The 16,832-nt window shown below is 32.1% G+C and overlaps 1 protein-coding gene across 1 annotated transcript in view; it reads left to right on the forward strand.

Annotated features, from left to right (window-relative positions):
* LOC111626832 (pseudouridine-5'-phosphate glycosidase-like) overlaps window positions 1-16,832 on the forward strand; it is a 175,913-nt gene that overhangs the window by 9,762 nt on the left and 149,319 nt on the right. The window contains exons 5-7 of the mRNA XM_023370350.1: window positions 8,668-8,774; window positions 8,860-8,986; window positions 15,390-15,510. Of these exons, the coding sequence (XP_023226118.1) occupies window positions 8,668-8,774; window positions 8,860-8,986; window positions 15,390-15,510 (355 nt within the window). The remainder of the gene's footprint in view (window positions 1-8,667; window positions 8,775-8,859; window positions 8,987-15,389; window positions 15,511-16,832) is intronic.

Genomic DNA, 16,832 nt, shown 5'->3' on the forward strand with positions numbered 1-16,832 from the left:
CCTCCATACAGTCTCCCAGGTCCTATTGGTTTCTTTGCGTCAGAAGATATAATTGTATATTCCATTCTATTTTTTATAATTTCATTAACTGGTGTGACAAGCCAGGTTTCAGTTATACCCAAGATATCAGTTTTATATAGTAATTGAGAAAAATCTTGAGTTTTTATTTTGTGGATAAAGCCTTGGCAGTTTCAGTTTGTGATATATAAATTAAGATTATTTGAAATTTTAATATATTGATCCTTTTCACATTCTACCTTTGAATTAATTATGTTATTGGGTTTTTCTGTAGAGAATACTTCAAAAAATCATCAGCGTATACTAACTGATCTTGAATATAACTATATGTAATTTTTTGACGATTAATTATCAGATAGTCATCATGCAGTTTTAGTTGTAATTCTTGTTTCTTAAAATCTATATAATATTGTAAAAGTCTTTTCTTCTTTTGCGAGAATCTTTATTTAAATCAGTTGACATATTAATTTCTTGCCAATTTCCCAGTGTCTTATTATACAGTAGAACCTCGATTATCCGGACTAATTGGGGATGAAGGTAGTCCGGATAACGAAAAATCCGGATAATCGAAACAAATACTTTACTTTGTCTTTTAATGATAATACAACACGTTTTCTTTTCGATGACATATCGGTAATATTAAAAATAAATACTGTATTTAAATCGTGATCAAATTTTCCAGAAACAAACGTTCGTATTGAATTTGGACTACTACTGACCAGCACTAACAGACTACAGTACTTATTGTTTAAAAGGCCCTCTGGTGGCGAAAGTAAGCCGGATTTTATAAAATAAAAAGCAGTTGAAACTGCATTTTTGTGAATAAAAATTTGACAAACTATTTATTGTTTTATGACGAGTAAAATTTTTTCGTCGCGTTCGCGGCTTTTAAGTAATGCATAAACCTTCGAGGTGCGAGGCCCTTCGTACCGCGAGGCATAGGCGGTGGCCCACATTGCCCATACGCCGCCCTTGGTCATAGAAATGATGTAATTTGGATATAAATTATTTATAAATACATATGTCAAATTATATTTTTATTACGACGCAAAATATATTTAAGAGTTTACGACCACTGTGCCGGGTGAGATGAAACAAAAAAAGTTATGCATTCCATCACGTACATAAACAGTATCGTAATTCAAGTGCAAATTAGCAAATTCGTAAAATATTTGTTTATTTTGAACAATCTGGATAATTGAAAATCCGGATAATAGAGGTCCGGATAATCGAGGTTCTACTGTATTTCAATTTATTAAAGGCTGCAAGGATTCTATTTCTTAATTGGTTTGATTTTAATACTATGCATTTAATTTGAATATTTGAATTAGGTATTGAGTATATATTTACTATATCTTGTGATTCGCTGCAAATTATTTTTAAAGTATTAGAAAAAATGTTGCTAATTCATTTTTAATAATATTTTTAAGCTGAATTGTATAATCAAATTATAATTTTATTATCATTCATAGTGTTAGTCATAGTATCCAGTTTATATTGAGTTAATTCATTTTCTAGTCTTAGTTTGGTAAACTCATTTTCTATTTTATCATTTCTTATCCTTATTTGTTGAATTTGATCTTTAAATTCTTTAATTTCATTTTGAATTATATTAATTTCTTGTCTTATAAGTGAAAATTGACTCACCAGCTTATCATTACTATTAGTTATCAGTTCATCTTATTCTATAATTCTGTTCTTGAAATGTCTATTTGTTTTGCAGGTAATTGTTCTTGTGAGGAAGTTAAATTAATTAGCCCATCTGTTTGAAATGATGATTCGGCTCTTCTAGGTTCAGTATAATCAGTGATCAGGTTTGAATCTGGTTCCAATGGTTTGATACTATTAGTCAGCAATGTTTGATGAGTAAGTGGTGGTCTTCCTCTCTTCGTTGGAGTTTTCTGTAAGGGACCGGGATTTGGTTCTATTCCAGCAATCAATAACAATAAAATAAGAAGCTTAATATTATTCCCTTTAGTCAAAAATAATTCAGAATTCTTCATTTCTTAAAAATTAGACTAAGTATGAAAGTGGGAAAAAATTCACGCCAACAGCTTTGACGATCAGAGCACCCCCCAAAAAACTTCCCTCTTTGGGAATATTTTACATCTACTTCCAGATTTTCAGTAAATTTTGATAAAATTGTTTTGTTTTAAAAACCCAATTAATTATTTCTGAAAATTATAGTTTCAAAGTTAGCCACATGTTTCTATACCAACAATATATCAATATATATTTTTAAAATGTACAAATATACAACATAAAAATAAAAATAAAATTTATAAAAAATAAGAAAAACTTTTGAAGTCTTCTATATGTCTTTTCTCAATCACTGGAACACAATCAACACTGGTAGGATAGATCTTCTTTTATAGGCTCTTCTTCATCTATATTCATGTAAATTGTTTAAAAGTTTCATGATGGATATTTTCAAAATTTTCACTGTAAAAAATATCGAACACTATCGTACCCAGCAGAAAAATAAATAAATTACGCAACCAACACCTTATTATTCGCTGAGGGATTTTATTAAAACAAATGTTTTCGATCTACTCAATAGATCATCATCTGGCTAAATGGAACATATCATAAATAGAACAATAAGTTCAAAATTCAAAAATATCAAAAAACCGATAACATATCAACTAATAAGAATATACAATAAATTGTAAAAGTTACATACAAGTAAAAATAAATAACATACTACAACTACTAAACATTAATACAATCTATCATATCTAATTATAAGCTACTAAGTTTCCTTTAAATCAGTTATGTATCATACTATAGCTCATGCACTACTTGTAAGTTTTTAACTGCAAATTTCAAAGCCAAGGTAAGACCCTCTGCATCTCTGGCGTTAATGCATTTTTCTTTAAGCTTGCTTCTGTAAATTTCCATCTTTTCAGCCGTTTTTGCCAATGTTGGAGAGTGTACCTGTTTCAGGACTTCCACCTCATCTCATCTAACAGGGATCCTTGTGCTTGCGCCATCTGGGCCAATATTGTTGCATTAGATCCTTTTCTAACATCATATCTGTGTTCTTTGATCCTTACACCTAGGTTTCTGGTAGTAACTCCTACGTATTCTTTTTTTATTCCTAATAGCTGGTTCTCATAGGGAATCTTATAAACACCTGCCTTATCCTCTTTTTTAATAACCCCTTTATCGTTTCTAAGAATTTTGTACAAATTCGGAGCTCTTTTCAAGATGACCGTTGATTCTTTAATGCTTGCAATTTCCTTCATAATTTCTCCTAAATGTTTGTTGAATGTGAATTTTGTGTACTTAGATGGACCTTGTCTAGAGACTTTATCATTATTGGCCTCCAATTTTCTCACAATACCAGCTATAATATTTTTCTTATATCCTAATGTTCCTGCTATCTGCATAATTATTTCGATCTCTGTAACCCAGTCTATAACGTTGTCGCAGTATATAAAAGCCCTTCTAACCAAGGCACGAAACGCTGCCAATTTATAACAATACGGGCCATTGGACCTTGCTGGGATGTATAGTGGGCTATGCGTTGGTTTGATGTACATGCTGGTGGATACATGCCCTTTGTTAAAGACGATATTGATATCTAAGAAATGTACTATCATGGAACTTTTCTGCTCTAGCTTCAGGCTGAGGCCTTCCTCGTTATTGTTAATTCTATCTATTAAGTTAGTGATTTCTCAATTATTTCTCCATATTACGAATATATCATCTACATATCTCTTGTAGTAAACAACATCTCTTTCGAAGCTACGCAATACTTTTTCTTCCAGTTTTCTAACCACTAGCTCGAATAGAAGCCCTGAAATTGGGCTTCCCATCGGAACTCCCCTATTTTGCTTATAAGTTTGGCCTTCGAAAGCGGAGAAGGATTCGCAACATACCAGGTTAGCCATCTCTACAACATTGTTTCTGTGATGCGTTAATGTTGGGTTTTCTCTAAACAAGAATTCCAATGGTGCTTCCAAACAAGACTCAATCTTAATGGAGGGGTACAAACTCTCGTAATCTAACACAATATATACGTTGGAAGACTGTGTTAAAAAAATCAAGAAAAATGGAGAAAAAGGAGGAAGTATTAACAATGACATCCTATATACTAAACGTTGGCTGAAAGCAAACAACTTAATTGTGGCGAGAGCAGATGAAAGTAAACAAATGGTTATAATGAAAAAAACAAACGTATGATAAAGCCTTAGAAGAGTACATCAGAAAGACAGAATGCATTAAGACCAGCAGTAAAATGGTTGAAGCTATTGATAGAAGAGTTAAGAAAGTGGAGGGAACCAAGCTGGCGAAGGTTTTCCCTTTTATCTGGAAATGCCATAACCCCAGACCTGGGATCCCTAGACTATTTGCCTTCACTAAAACTCATAAAGAGGGCAGGGAAATAAGGCCAATAGTGGAAAAGCATAAAGCAGCTACGTTCTTCTTAGAAAGAGGTTGCAAGAATATATCTCCTTCAAGATGGAAAGTAGTAAATTGGTGGCAAAGGATCCTGTAATGGTGGTTAAAGAGCTACAAGATATTACTTTGATGGATGAGGAAGTGGGAACTGTGTTAGATTACGAGAATTTGTCCATTAAGATTCAGTCTTGTTTGAAAGCACTATTGGAATTCTTGTTTAGAGAAAACCCAACATTAACGCATCACAGAAACAATGTTGTAGAGATGGCTAACCTGGTATGTTGCGAATCCTTCTCCGCTTTCGAAGGCCAAACTTATAAGCAAAATAGGGGAGTTCCGATGGGAAGCCCAATTTCAGGGCTTCTATTCGAGCTAGTGGTTAGAAAACTGGAAGAAAAAGTATTGCGTAGCTTCGAAAGAGATGTTGTTTACTACAAGAGATATGTAGATGATATATTCGTAATATGGAGAAATAATTGAGAAATCACTAACTTAATAGATAGAATTAACAATAACGAGGAAGGCCTCAGCCTGAAGCTAGAGCAGAAAAGTTCCATGATAGTACATTTCTTAGATATCAATATCGTCTTTAACAAAGGGCATGTATCCACCAGCATGTACATCAAACCAACGCATAGCCCACTATACATCCCAGCAAGGTCCAATGGCCCGTATTGTTATAAATTGGCAGCGTTTCGTGCCTTGGTTAGAAGGGCTTTTATATACTGCGACAACGTTATAGACTGGGTTACAGAGATCGAAATAATTATGCAGATAGCAGGAACATTAGGATATAAGAAAAATATTATAGCTGGTATTGTGAGAAAATTGGAGGCCAATAATGATAAAGTCTCTAGACAAGGTCCATCTAAGTACACAAAATTCACATTCAACAAACATTTAGGAGAAATTATGAAGGAAATTGCAAGCATTAAAGAATCAACGGTCATCTTGAAAAGAGCTCCGAATTTGTACAAAATTCTTAGAAACGATAAAGGGGTTATTAAAAAAGAGGATAAGGCAGGTGTTTATAAGATTCCCTACGAGAACCAGCTATTAGGAATAAAAAAAGAATACGTAGGAGTTACTACCAGAAACCTAGGTGTAAGGATCAAAGAACACAGATATGATGTTAGAAAAGGATCTAATGCAACAATATTGGCCCAGATGGCGCAAGCACAAGGATCCCTGTTAGATGAGATGAGGTGGAAGTCCTGAAACAGGTACACTCTCCAACATTGGCAAAAACGGCTGAAAAGATGGAAATTTACAGAAGCAAGCTTAAAGAAAAATGCATTAACGCCAGAGATGCAGAGGGTCTTACCTTGGCTTTGAAATTTGCAGTTAAAAACTTACAAGTAGTGCATGAGCTATAGTATGATACATAACTGATTTAAAGGAAACTTAGTAGCTTATAATTAGATATGATAGATTGTATTAATGTTTAGTAGTTGTAGTATGTTATTTATTTTTACTTGTATGTAACTTTTACAATTTATTGTATATTCTTATTAGTTGATATGTTATCGGTTTTTTGATATTTTTGAATTTTGAACTTATTGTTCTATTTATGATATGTTCCATTTAGCCAGATGATGATCTATTGAGTAGATCGAAAACATTTGTTTTAATAAAATCCCTCAGCGAATAATAAGGTGTTGGTTGTGTAATTTATTTGTAAAAAATATCTTTAAAAATCCAGGATGAAATATATATTTAAAAAATGTACAAATATACAACATAAAATTTATATAAAAAAAAAAACTTTTGATGTCTTCTAAATGTCCTTTCATAATTACTGGAACACAATCACATTCAATGATTGTGAAAGGATGTTCAGATGTCAAAAGCTTTTCTTTTTTGTGTAAGTCTTCAATGTTGTATATTTTATGTAACATTGAAGACTTGGTGTTTTGTCGAGTTAGTTTTATTTATTTATTTTAATTTACAATAGGAAATGTTACACAATAATTGATTTTCTTGCCCACAAATACAAAAAAAGGTCCATAACATTAAGATAAAATGTACTGAAAAACACATGTGATTAGAGGAGAAAATCTAGCAGAAGAAAAATATTTAACCAACCATTAACTAACTCACAAATTTATTTACCAATAATTTATTATGCAACATCTGCAAGATTTCATAGTTGACCAGCACAACTAAGAACATACATTTTCAGCTTTAAAGTCATCTTTTATATACATTATATAAAATACTAAATGCTGTTACTAATGTTTCACAAATTCATAAGATTTTATTATATTACTGTGCATGTATTAATTGATGTTTTTTATTTATAGCATTATTTATAGTTTTGATATTTTTGTAGAATGTGACAGTATACTCACACAGGAACTCTTTTTGAGTGGAAAAAGTAGGTTTATTTTCTATGATTTAAAAGGATATGCATTTTAGGCAAAAAATTGAACATACAAACTGCTCAAATGGTAAAATTGTTTCTCAGAAGTAATCATTTATTGGGGCACAGAGCCAATGGAGGCCACACCTGTACAATGTCTTGGTGAGGGTCTTTCTCAATGTCCTAAACTTGAGACACCTGAAGATTATGTGGTGGGGATCTTTGTCTTTGTCTGAACCACAGTCACATATTCTGTCTCCTTTGTGGAGAAATCTTCTTAGGTAGGCAAGGAAGTTCCTGTGCCCTGCAAGGGTTTGGGATAGGTGAAAATCAGAGGTGAAGTAATCCATCTTTTGCCTACTTGCAATGTCTGGCAGGAAATCATGGGTAGTTTTTCCTATAGTATTGCTGTTCCATCTGGCTTGCCAGTCCCAGATGGTAAGTTTTTTAAGTTCCTCATGAAGCCAACAGCTGGGGATCTCTCCAAACACTGGTTCTGTTGATGATTGTGCCTCTCTCTTTGCAAGAAGGCCGGCCCTCTCATTCCCCCAATGCCAGAGTGGCCTCTAACCCATGCAAATGAGATCTTGAGGCCTTTCACAGATAAGTACTGGAAGAGGGTTACTATTTGTGCAGTGATGATCAATTTTGTATTTAATTTGTGAACTTCAAGGCTGTCTTGCTGTCACTAAGAATTTTCACAGAAGTTTTATTTTTCTTGTTAAAGTGAGTGTCTACGTACTAGAGAGCCTTGAGTATTGCAAGGTTTCAGCTTGGTTTACTGTACAATGCCTTTTCAGCTTTGCACCCATCTTCCAAATGTTTCGTTCGTTTGGTCCAATGATAACCGCAGAACACCCTATGCCTTCTGGGGTCTTTGACCCATCTGTAAAGATTTTGAACTGTGACTGATTATCTTGGGTAGCAGTGGGAGGAGTCAAGCAGTAGTTAAAAACGAGTTCAACATTGCAGCATAACTAGACTTAACAAGAATTCTGCATTACTGAACATGGCCCTGGCCTTCTAGGAGTTTCCAGATGGTTGGTTGCAGTCCCAGGACAGGTGAGAAGGGTTCCTCAATCAGTGATGTTGGCAGATAGATGAAGGTGATGCAATGCTCAGCAAAGCGGATGGAGCAAAAGGAGAATGGTTTTGATGACACACAATTTCAGGAGTTATTCAAAGGGAGACTGCTCTCTCAGCACAATGACACTTTGCATTTTGCATACAGAGAATCCGTTGACTCACCGTGTGCATATGTGCACAGTTTACAGAAAATGATTTTGTCATTGAAGATCAGGGGTTATATCAATCTGTCTTTCGATCAGCCATTTCGATTGGTTGAGCTCCCTCATCCACGCTTTCCAAGTGGTTAGTCCCTCATTACTAAGCATAACGGGATTCCACCCAGAGTGTGGGAGAGGTCAAACATGAAGCTAAAGCTGATCTTTCAACAATCATAGGATGACATTCCTTCTACGATTTATGACTACGCATTGCATTTTTACATAAACAAAATTGTGTCTGACTACAAATATTTTTTTTTCTTGACTTTTTAAACAATTAAATTTTTTCTCTTAATCCACTAAATTCTTGAAAATTTTGTGACAGTTCTGACCTGTCTGGAACCTCACACTTATAAATATTTGTTGGTATGTTTTATGAGGTTGGCACTATATACAGTATAAATATCAGTAAAATAGTAATAAAACTCAGAAAATGCATTAAATATAAACATATTTATAACTAGAGTTATAATGAATGTATATTTAATTAATTAAGTTAATTAATTAATGTATTTTAAAAGATTTTTATAAATTTCTATTTTCTGATTTGTATTACTATTTTATTAACATATAATATATTACTGTTTTCTACAGGTATGGATATCAGCTCTGATTTAACAGAATTGGCTCATACTCAAATTACAGTTATATCAGCAGGTGTAAAATCAATTCTTGATATAGAGAAAACTCTTGAATATTTGGTATACTAAAATAGCTACTAAATTTTATATTGTATAAATAAAGATAGATTTAATAGTAATTGAAATTTTGTGAAATGCTTTACAGGAAACAGTGGGTGTTTGTGTAGTATCTTTTGGGCAAAGTAAAGAATTTCCATCTTTTTTTACTTCAAAAAGTGGTTATTTTGCTCCTTATAATGTATCTAATGCTAATGATGCTGCAAAATTAATTGGTAAATATTGCTATTTATTCTTTGCTTTATAAATGTTTTTGTGTTGTTTAATAATAATTAAAAATATATAAAAATAAATTTAAAAATGTATAAACTAATGTATAGGGTGGCTTTAGTTAAAGTTTCCCTATTCAGATACTCTGTTGCTGAAGTCAAAAGTAGATTGATACCAAAATTTGTATACAGATTACAGACTATGTATGCAAAGGATGTGGAAAAGGATTTTGTATTAATAAAAAAATCTTTATTTTTACTGGAAAATACACAAATAAAACACAGTAAATAATGAAGATTAATTTTAAAGTAGCATTTTAATCTGTTATTCCAAACATTATGAATAAATTTGTTTTTTGAAACCATGTCCTGTTTTATAATTCTGGTGTAGTAAACACTAGTATTGTGTTGTATTTGGTTGGTGAGGTGTCATGTGTTGTTTTCGAAACCAATGGTGAATACTATTCTCAGACAGATGGGATAAGTATGGGATCAGTGATCGGCCCAAAACTTGCTGAATTAATTATGATAGACATCGATAATATAATATGTAACATACCAGGAATAAAATTCTACAAAAGATACGTTGATGACATCTTAATAATATATGATGAAACAGAAATTAATATAGAAGAAATTAACAAGCAGACAAATAGTATACACAAAGCAATAAAATTTAAAATAGAGACCGAAGACATAACAAGACAAAACATTAACTACCTAGATATTACAATAACAAGATTAAAACAACATCTCGAATACAGAATATTCAAAAAATCAAGTTCTAACCAAGTAACAACAAGGTATCAATAAAAAATTCCATCATATGTTAAGCATAATATATATAAAATGGAATACGACAAAATCATAAACTGGACAAGCCAAGAAGCACATATAAACGAAGACTTTCCTTAATGGAATTAAGGAAGAAGTTTCTTCTAGCAGGATTTCTGCAGAGATTGCTGAAACAATGGGAAATCAGACTTAATGACCCAAGAAACCTATGTAAAAATAAAAATAAACAAGCAACTAAAAAAAAATATATTAAGTTCCCGTATATTAAAGGTCTATATGAACAAATCAGCACAGAAATAGAAAGAATAAACTACAAATTAGCTCCATCATATCAAAAAATGGAGAACAGACTGTTAACCTCGAACCAGAAGAAAAACCAGCAAATACCGACCGAAGCCCAAGGTGTAGTATATAAAATTCTGTGTACCTGCACAAACAAAAAACATTACATAGGAGAAACAAAAAGAAAAGTAAAAACTAGATTGAAAGAACACATAGAAGACCTAAAATACAATAGAATAAATTCTGCATTTTATGAACATTGTACAATCGACCCCTCCCTATAACACTGTTGATAATTCTGTTTTATATGAATTCCATGTTGTACGAGTCACTCAGATTTTACTAATACGTGTGCTGGGCTGTGAACGGCTCACGTACTTGTAAAATCTAAGTGACTCATACAACATGGAATTCATATAAAACAGAATTATCAACAGTGTTATAGGGGAGTCGACTGTACTCTAAACAACTGTAATATAGACAAAGATAACGTAGAAATACTGCATAAAGAAAAATTAACATACAACAGGAAGTTTAAAGAAACCACAGAAATTATAAAAAGTAAAGAGAGTATAAATAACAAGTAAAATGGCAAAACTGTATTTGGGACAAGACTATGTCTCGAAGACGGAATCACTTTGATGCTCAAGGCAGGTCTCATTCTCATTTTCCTATCTTCTTTGATATTGCTGCTTTTGGGCGTGATTGTTCAAACTTTGCTGGCCATGACCACGAGATTGCCCATGATGCATCTTCAATGAAATTAACCTATCTAATTTCAAAATTTCTCTCCGTTGCGTGTCGGCCCAGGTTGAATTTTTGTCAATGTGTAACGAAAAGTTCCCGTTTTTGAAAAAAGTAATCATGGCTATTGTATCATCCAAAATTATTTTTTTATTTTGCACAAACAATATACAGTTTAACCCGATTATAATGTCATCGGATGTAACGACAACCCTAATATAATGTCAAATTTTTATTGGTTCCATGATTTTCCTATACTAGATAATGTTAAAAAACCTACTTGTAACAATACCCTGTTTTAATGTCATACTTGAAGCACTCCCAAATTTACAAAATTAGATTACAAATTTTATTTAACATAGAAGAAACTACGTGTTCAGTCCTAAGGTCAGAGTTCACTTCTTAGAATGACTGTGGATGGTACTCTCCCCTACCTGACTTCGGTGGGGTGAGGTGGCAGTTTTGCCTGTTTGTAGAAGAGGGTCGCCATTGTGTATTTTATTTTGACTCAATTCTCGGTCCCCCGACTACCTATGAGTCTGGATTTTTTTATGCACAAATGATTTGGGCACCTAATACTCTGTGCCAAATATCAACTCTCGACATGTACTCCTTCATACCTCTATGCTGGTAAGAACATTGGGCAGTACAATTTTATAAACAAGTCAGTCTTGTCAAAAACCTGTCTTAAAATAAACGAAAACTGGCTCAATAATAGTATAAATAAAAAAATTTCTCTGTGAAAAGCAATCTATTCAAAAAATAATTTCTGCAAGATTTGGTAAAAATCAGACCACAAGGTGGCAAACTTCATACGTGGCAACACTAAATATACCAGCACAAACACAAAAAAAGGAAGGGAAAAAAAAGGGCGGAAACAACTCAAAATTTTTAACCGTTATATTGTGTCAGTCTATCCGAAAGAAAAGGTTTATGGAAGTTTTTAAATTGTAATGTATACTGGTTTATCCATAAAAGAATTAAAGCAGATTTTACAAGATTTTAAATTATACGAAGTGTAAACAAAGGTACAGTATGTCTATATCAATGGTGTGCCGTCATTGGAAGTGGTAGTTCCCTTGTATTTTCTAAAAATTAAATACATATTAATTTTAATTACTGTATATGAAAATAATCGCACAATATTTTATTATAACTGCATTATGTATCTTATTACAAATTTCTATACTACATGTGAGAAAAAAGATAAGATTACTATTGTTTATTCGAATATTAGTGGCGGAGTGGAAGCGCTGNGCATTATGTATCTTATTACAAATTTCTATACTACATGTGAGAAAAAAGATAAGATTGCTATTGTTTATTCGAATATTAGTGGCGGAGTGGAAGCGCTGTATTGTCAGCATCCAAAAAGCCAGATTCGCTCATGCGCTTTACAGAGCACCAACTTCGCCCGGTTTAGCTGGTGGACGCCTTGGACCTTGGGTGGATGCTAAACGTATACCGCATCCAATTCTATCCAAGACCAGTTCTGGGCTGTTAGCCGCCTGCCTGCTAGATATTTGGCCACCCTCACCCGATTACGTGAATCACAAGTAGATTTATAACTTAACCCAACTGATAAGAATTTACTGGTATGTTTTTATGATAGTTCTACAGGAGTTTAAAAAAATCCATTAAAATATTTGATATTTTTATTCCGCTCTCCAATTTTATATTACTCATGGATTTCAATGTTAAACCATTGATATTACAATTTCGTATATCCCATCTTTAAGGAGATGTAGGAAAAAAGTGTGCAATTCTTGTACAATGTTAAAAAATTAACTTACTTTGACAGAGTCATTTACAACTAAATTTAATGAATGAGAGAGATGCATGAGGTACAGAAAAATCTCTAGAATTTATTTTCCTTAAATTTACAATTTATGTATCCGTTGTTGTAAAAATTTGTCTTTCCACTTTTTTCCCAAGACTACAAATATTCGAGTACAAAGTAACCAGTTTCAACTTATTTCTACTTAAGAAGTAGTTAAATAATTAAGCGATTAGGGAATTGGGGACATAAACAAAACCCTGATGAAAGAGCCGAAATTTTACTTAAACGAAAGCTTAACCGAACCAATCTATAGCCGAGTACAGTGGAGACTGATTTCTTAGTATTATTAATGTAATAAAGACAGAAATTTTTCCAGTTCAATGAGAATGACTGAAAAGTTGTAAATTTTGGAAAGTTCTGAGGACACTTGGTCCTAAAACGAATTAGTTAGAAAACAAATGACGGACAATCTATTAAGTATAACATATTTTGATTTTTACAGCTATGGTGAGAAATGTTTAAAATTTACAACAGCCCTGTTGCGTCCTTTGAGATATAATAGTGATGCGACAAAAGAGGTATTTGACATTGACTGGTATCGGCACCCTGGGGATTTGGCAGTCTGCGTGTATGCAAGCTCTGCAACCATCTTTTTTCCATCCATTAGCCACTCGTAGGGAGCTATTTGACTAAGTGGATAAGATTTAAAAAGTAAAGATTTTGTGTTATTTTTATGTACGTTTCTTTACAAAGCTATATTTAATTATAATTTTCTTTAAAAGTATATTCATACAATTGAAGAATATTTTGTACCAGGTATGTACCGGTACATCCACCACACATTTTATTTCACCAAGTACGTTTTTATTATTTTATTTTTAATTGTAGCCCTTATATCATGGCTAGCAATTCGGAATGTAATTGTGATATTAAAAATGCATTTAGAGAAGTCTATGGTTTTTACTGGCTTATCGAATGAACGATACGAATACGAATAAACTCTAGACCATCACTGACACGCAATTGACTGATTGCCCCTGGATGTCGGTTTCTTACAGAAACACAGCTTCCCTATCATCAAATATCATGGCACACCACTGGTCTATATATTGTTTGTGTACTCATTGTTTTTTATGTAAATTCTCTACTGTAATAGATAAAAAATATATATTGTATTATAGTTGACTGAAGAGGGGCAAAGCCTGAAATGAGTACAAAACAATGTACCGTATCAACTCAACTAATAAAGATATTTGATGGAAAACTTGCCATGTGTCTTTGGAATACAACACAATACTAGTGTTTACTATGCCAGAATTAAGTATAAAGTCAGTGAGATTAATAACATTTATGATATTGCAAGTGTGAGGTCCAACATTTTCCTTAAATTTTGTTTTTCATTATATATATTTTATTGAATTATTATTAGCATTATTTTGTATAACTAATTTCAATGCACTTATTTTAATTAATTAAACTAATAATGTAATCTCTTTAAACAATAAATTGGAAATTTTATTGTATTTTAAATTATATATATGTTGTATATATATATTTTTAGTTGTCTGTTTATCAAACAGTTCTTAGTTATTGGACAAGTTGCTCTTTGCACCAATATGTCATAGGTGTATGTATGCAACACTGTGGTTATTTACTTTAGCAAGTAGCAATGTAACAGAATTTGCCTATTTTCCCAATTTTAGGGACCCTTCATTTCCCCTTTTCAACTAGTGTTAAGTGACAATTGTCATCTTATTCACATCATATGAATACACATAATTCATCCTAGATAAGAGAGGAGGAAGACTAAAAATAATCATTTAAGCTTATCTCATTACATCAACTTTATCTGGAATAAAATTATGATTCATCAGAAAAAAGAATAAAACAAAAAGAGAACAACAAAAAAGATAGGTGGAGAGGAGAGGGAGAGTCAATACAACAGAAAAGAGTCGTACCAGAGAAGAGAAAAGGAAAATGTATAAGAATAAAGAAAAAAAAAGGAACTGAACAGAAGACAGCAACTTTTTTCCCAGTATGTTGTGAGTCATGAATTTTAGATTATCCCCCAGTTAGATATCCCTTAGGTTTAATAGCATCTAAAAGGGTAAGTTCCTAGGATAGGCTTTGCTTTACTCAAATATAGGTAAAATGTTTTGTTTTTGCAATAAATTTTCCTTTTGTATTTCTATATTGGTGTAGTTGATTTATATTTGTTCTCCCAATTCTTGGACTTTGGAGTGATTCTTACTCTTGTGCCTTATATATTTCAATCTTATCTAGAATCCAAATCGGAGATGTGTCCAATAATACACACCTAGTGGCAGGATCCTTACCTAAAAACATCAGATCTCAATTTTGATGGCATCCAAACCTCATACAAGCAAAAAAAAAAGCTGTAGAACACACTGTTCATTGTTTTCAAATTTTACACCTGAACATTGAGCAACATTCCTTATATGAGTAAACAACTTTTTCAGAAGGCATATTCCTTGCAGAACAAATAAATGTGTTTTTGTTGTTTTGTTTGGTGTATTTTCATGTAAAGCATCCCCTAGTGGAAGTTTTTCAACTAAAATTGTTTTGAAAATTCCTTTTATGCATCCTTTGTATAGTCTACATACAAATTTTGGTATCAATCTGCTTATTGGTTACAGCTACAGTGCTCTGAATAGGGAAACTTTAGTTATGGCCACCATGCATATCAAAAGTTTTAATTTGAATTAAATTTATATGATTGAGAAACAAATATAAAAAGAAATACAAAGATTTCATTTCATGAAAACTGAAAATTCTTTAAAAATTTAGTTGCTAGAGATTCCATCAATATGAGAAGTGCTGTTCTTATAGCAGTTCCTATTCCTCAAGAATATAATGATAAAGGTCAAATGATTGAAGATGCAATTAAGAAAGCTGTATTAGAAGCAAAGTATGTTTAATTTTTATTAAATTATATCTTCATTTATAATTCAAGTATGCTAATGAATTGTTTCACATTAGTAATACAATAATTAAATCTATAATTATATAATTAATTTGTATTCTTTATAATTAAAGAGTACAAAATAGAACTAGTTTTTTAAAAATTAAATATTGAAATTAGATTACAAATTTAAATATTCAAGCAATAAAATAACATTAAAACAATTATAATTATTAAAATGATACTAGGACAGACATTTAGTGATGCTGATAATTAATCATATAAAAGCAATGTATTGTAATGGAATATAATTTACACTTACAAAGTTACAGTTCAGAAACTCTCTCATACAACATATTCAGGTAAAAAAGTATCTTTCAGAAAATATAATTTGGTTTATTGTATATTCTTTTATTATCTTAAAGATCACAGCATCATTTCAATATATTTTAGGTCCTTTAAAATAACAATTGGAATAACTAATTACATTAAAAATGTAAGAGTACATTATTTTTTATGTCAGTCTTATAGTTTTTAATTTGTACTTGGGATGTCCAAAGAGGTGCAAAAGAAGCAAATTACCATGTGCTCTAAGGCAGCGGTCCCCAAACTTTTTATTGCCGTGGACTGGTCAACGTTTGATATTTTACCGTGGCTCACTGAGGGGGGACGTTGATTGTTTATATTTTAGATTGATTTAATTTAATAATTTTAATTTAATTGTATTTAAACATGCCTTCAAAATAAAATACAGTTACACCAAAAAATGAATATAATGTGATTTAACATTTTAACTCACTAGAACGCTAAATCAATGAGAACCCTGAGCTTGTTTTTTTTGCAACAAGACAGTTCCATCTGGGAGTAATATGAGACAATGACACCTGAAGTGTGTTTCTTATGTCCAGTTTATTCCGTTGTTCCATCGTCCATTAAAAGTCGCACAAACCCTAGAGAAATACATCATCTATATATATAAAAATGAATGTGTGTGTGTGTCCTTCATGCATTACCACACCGTTTATCCGATTGCCGTGAAACTTTGAGAAGTTGTTTAATATACTCCCGTGAAGGTTTCTGGCGTAGTACGATTGCCATGAAGCTTTGGGAAGTTTTTTAATACACTCCTGCGAAGGTTTCTGGCATAGTACATTTATCCTACGATAGATGGCGCACATGTATACGAGCATTTCACTGTGTGCGCGATCAATTTCAAATTGTGAAGACCATTTCTCCCCTTCAAAAGATCTCTATATATGCATTTGTGAACTGTTATTTACGATATTTGTAATAATTTTTGTTTAATCACTTTATTTCAACTTTTTTTT

The sequence above is a fragment of the Centruroides sculpturatus genome, unplaced genomic scaffold (genome assembly GCF_000671375.1).
Source record: "Centruroides sculpturatus isolate CEXI.00-Female unplaced genomic scaffold, Cexi_2.0 scaffold280, whole genome shotgun sequence".
In the NCBI taxonomy this organism is placed as follows: domain Eukaryota; kingdom Metazoa; phylum Arthropoda; class Arachnida; order Scorpiones; family Buthidae; genus Centruroides; species Centruroides sculpturatus.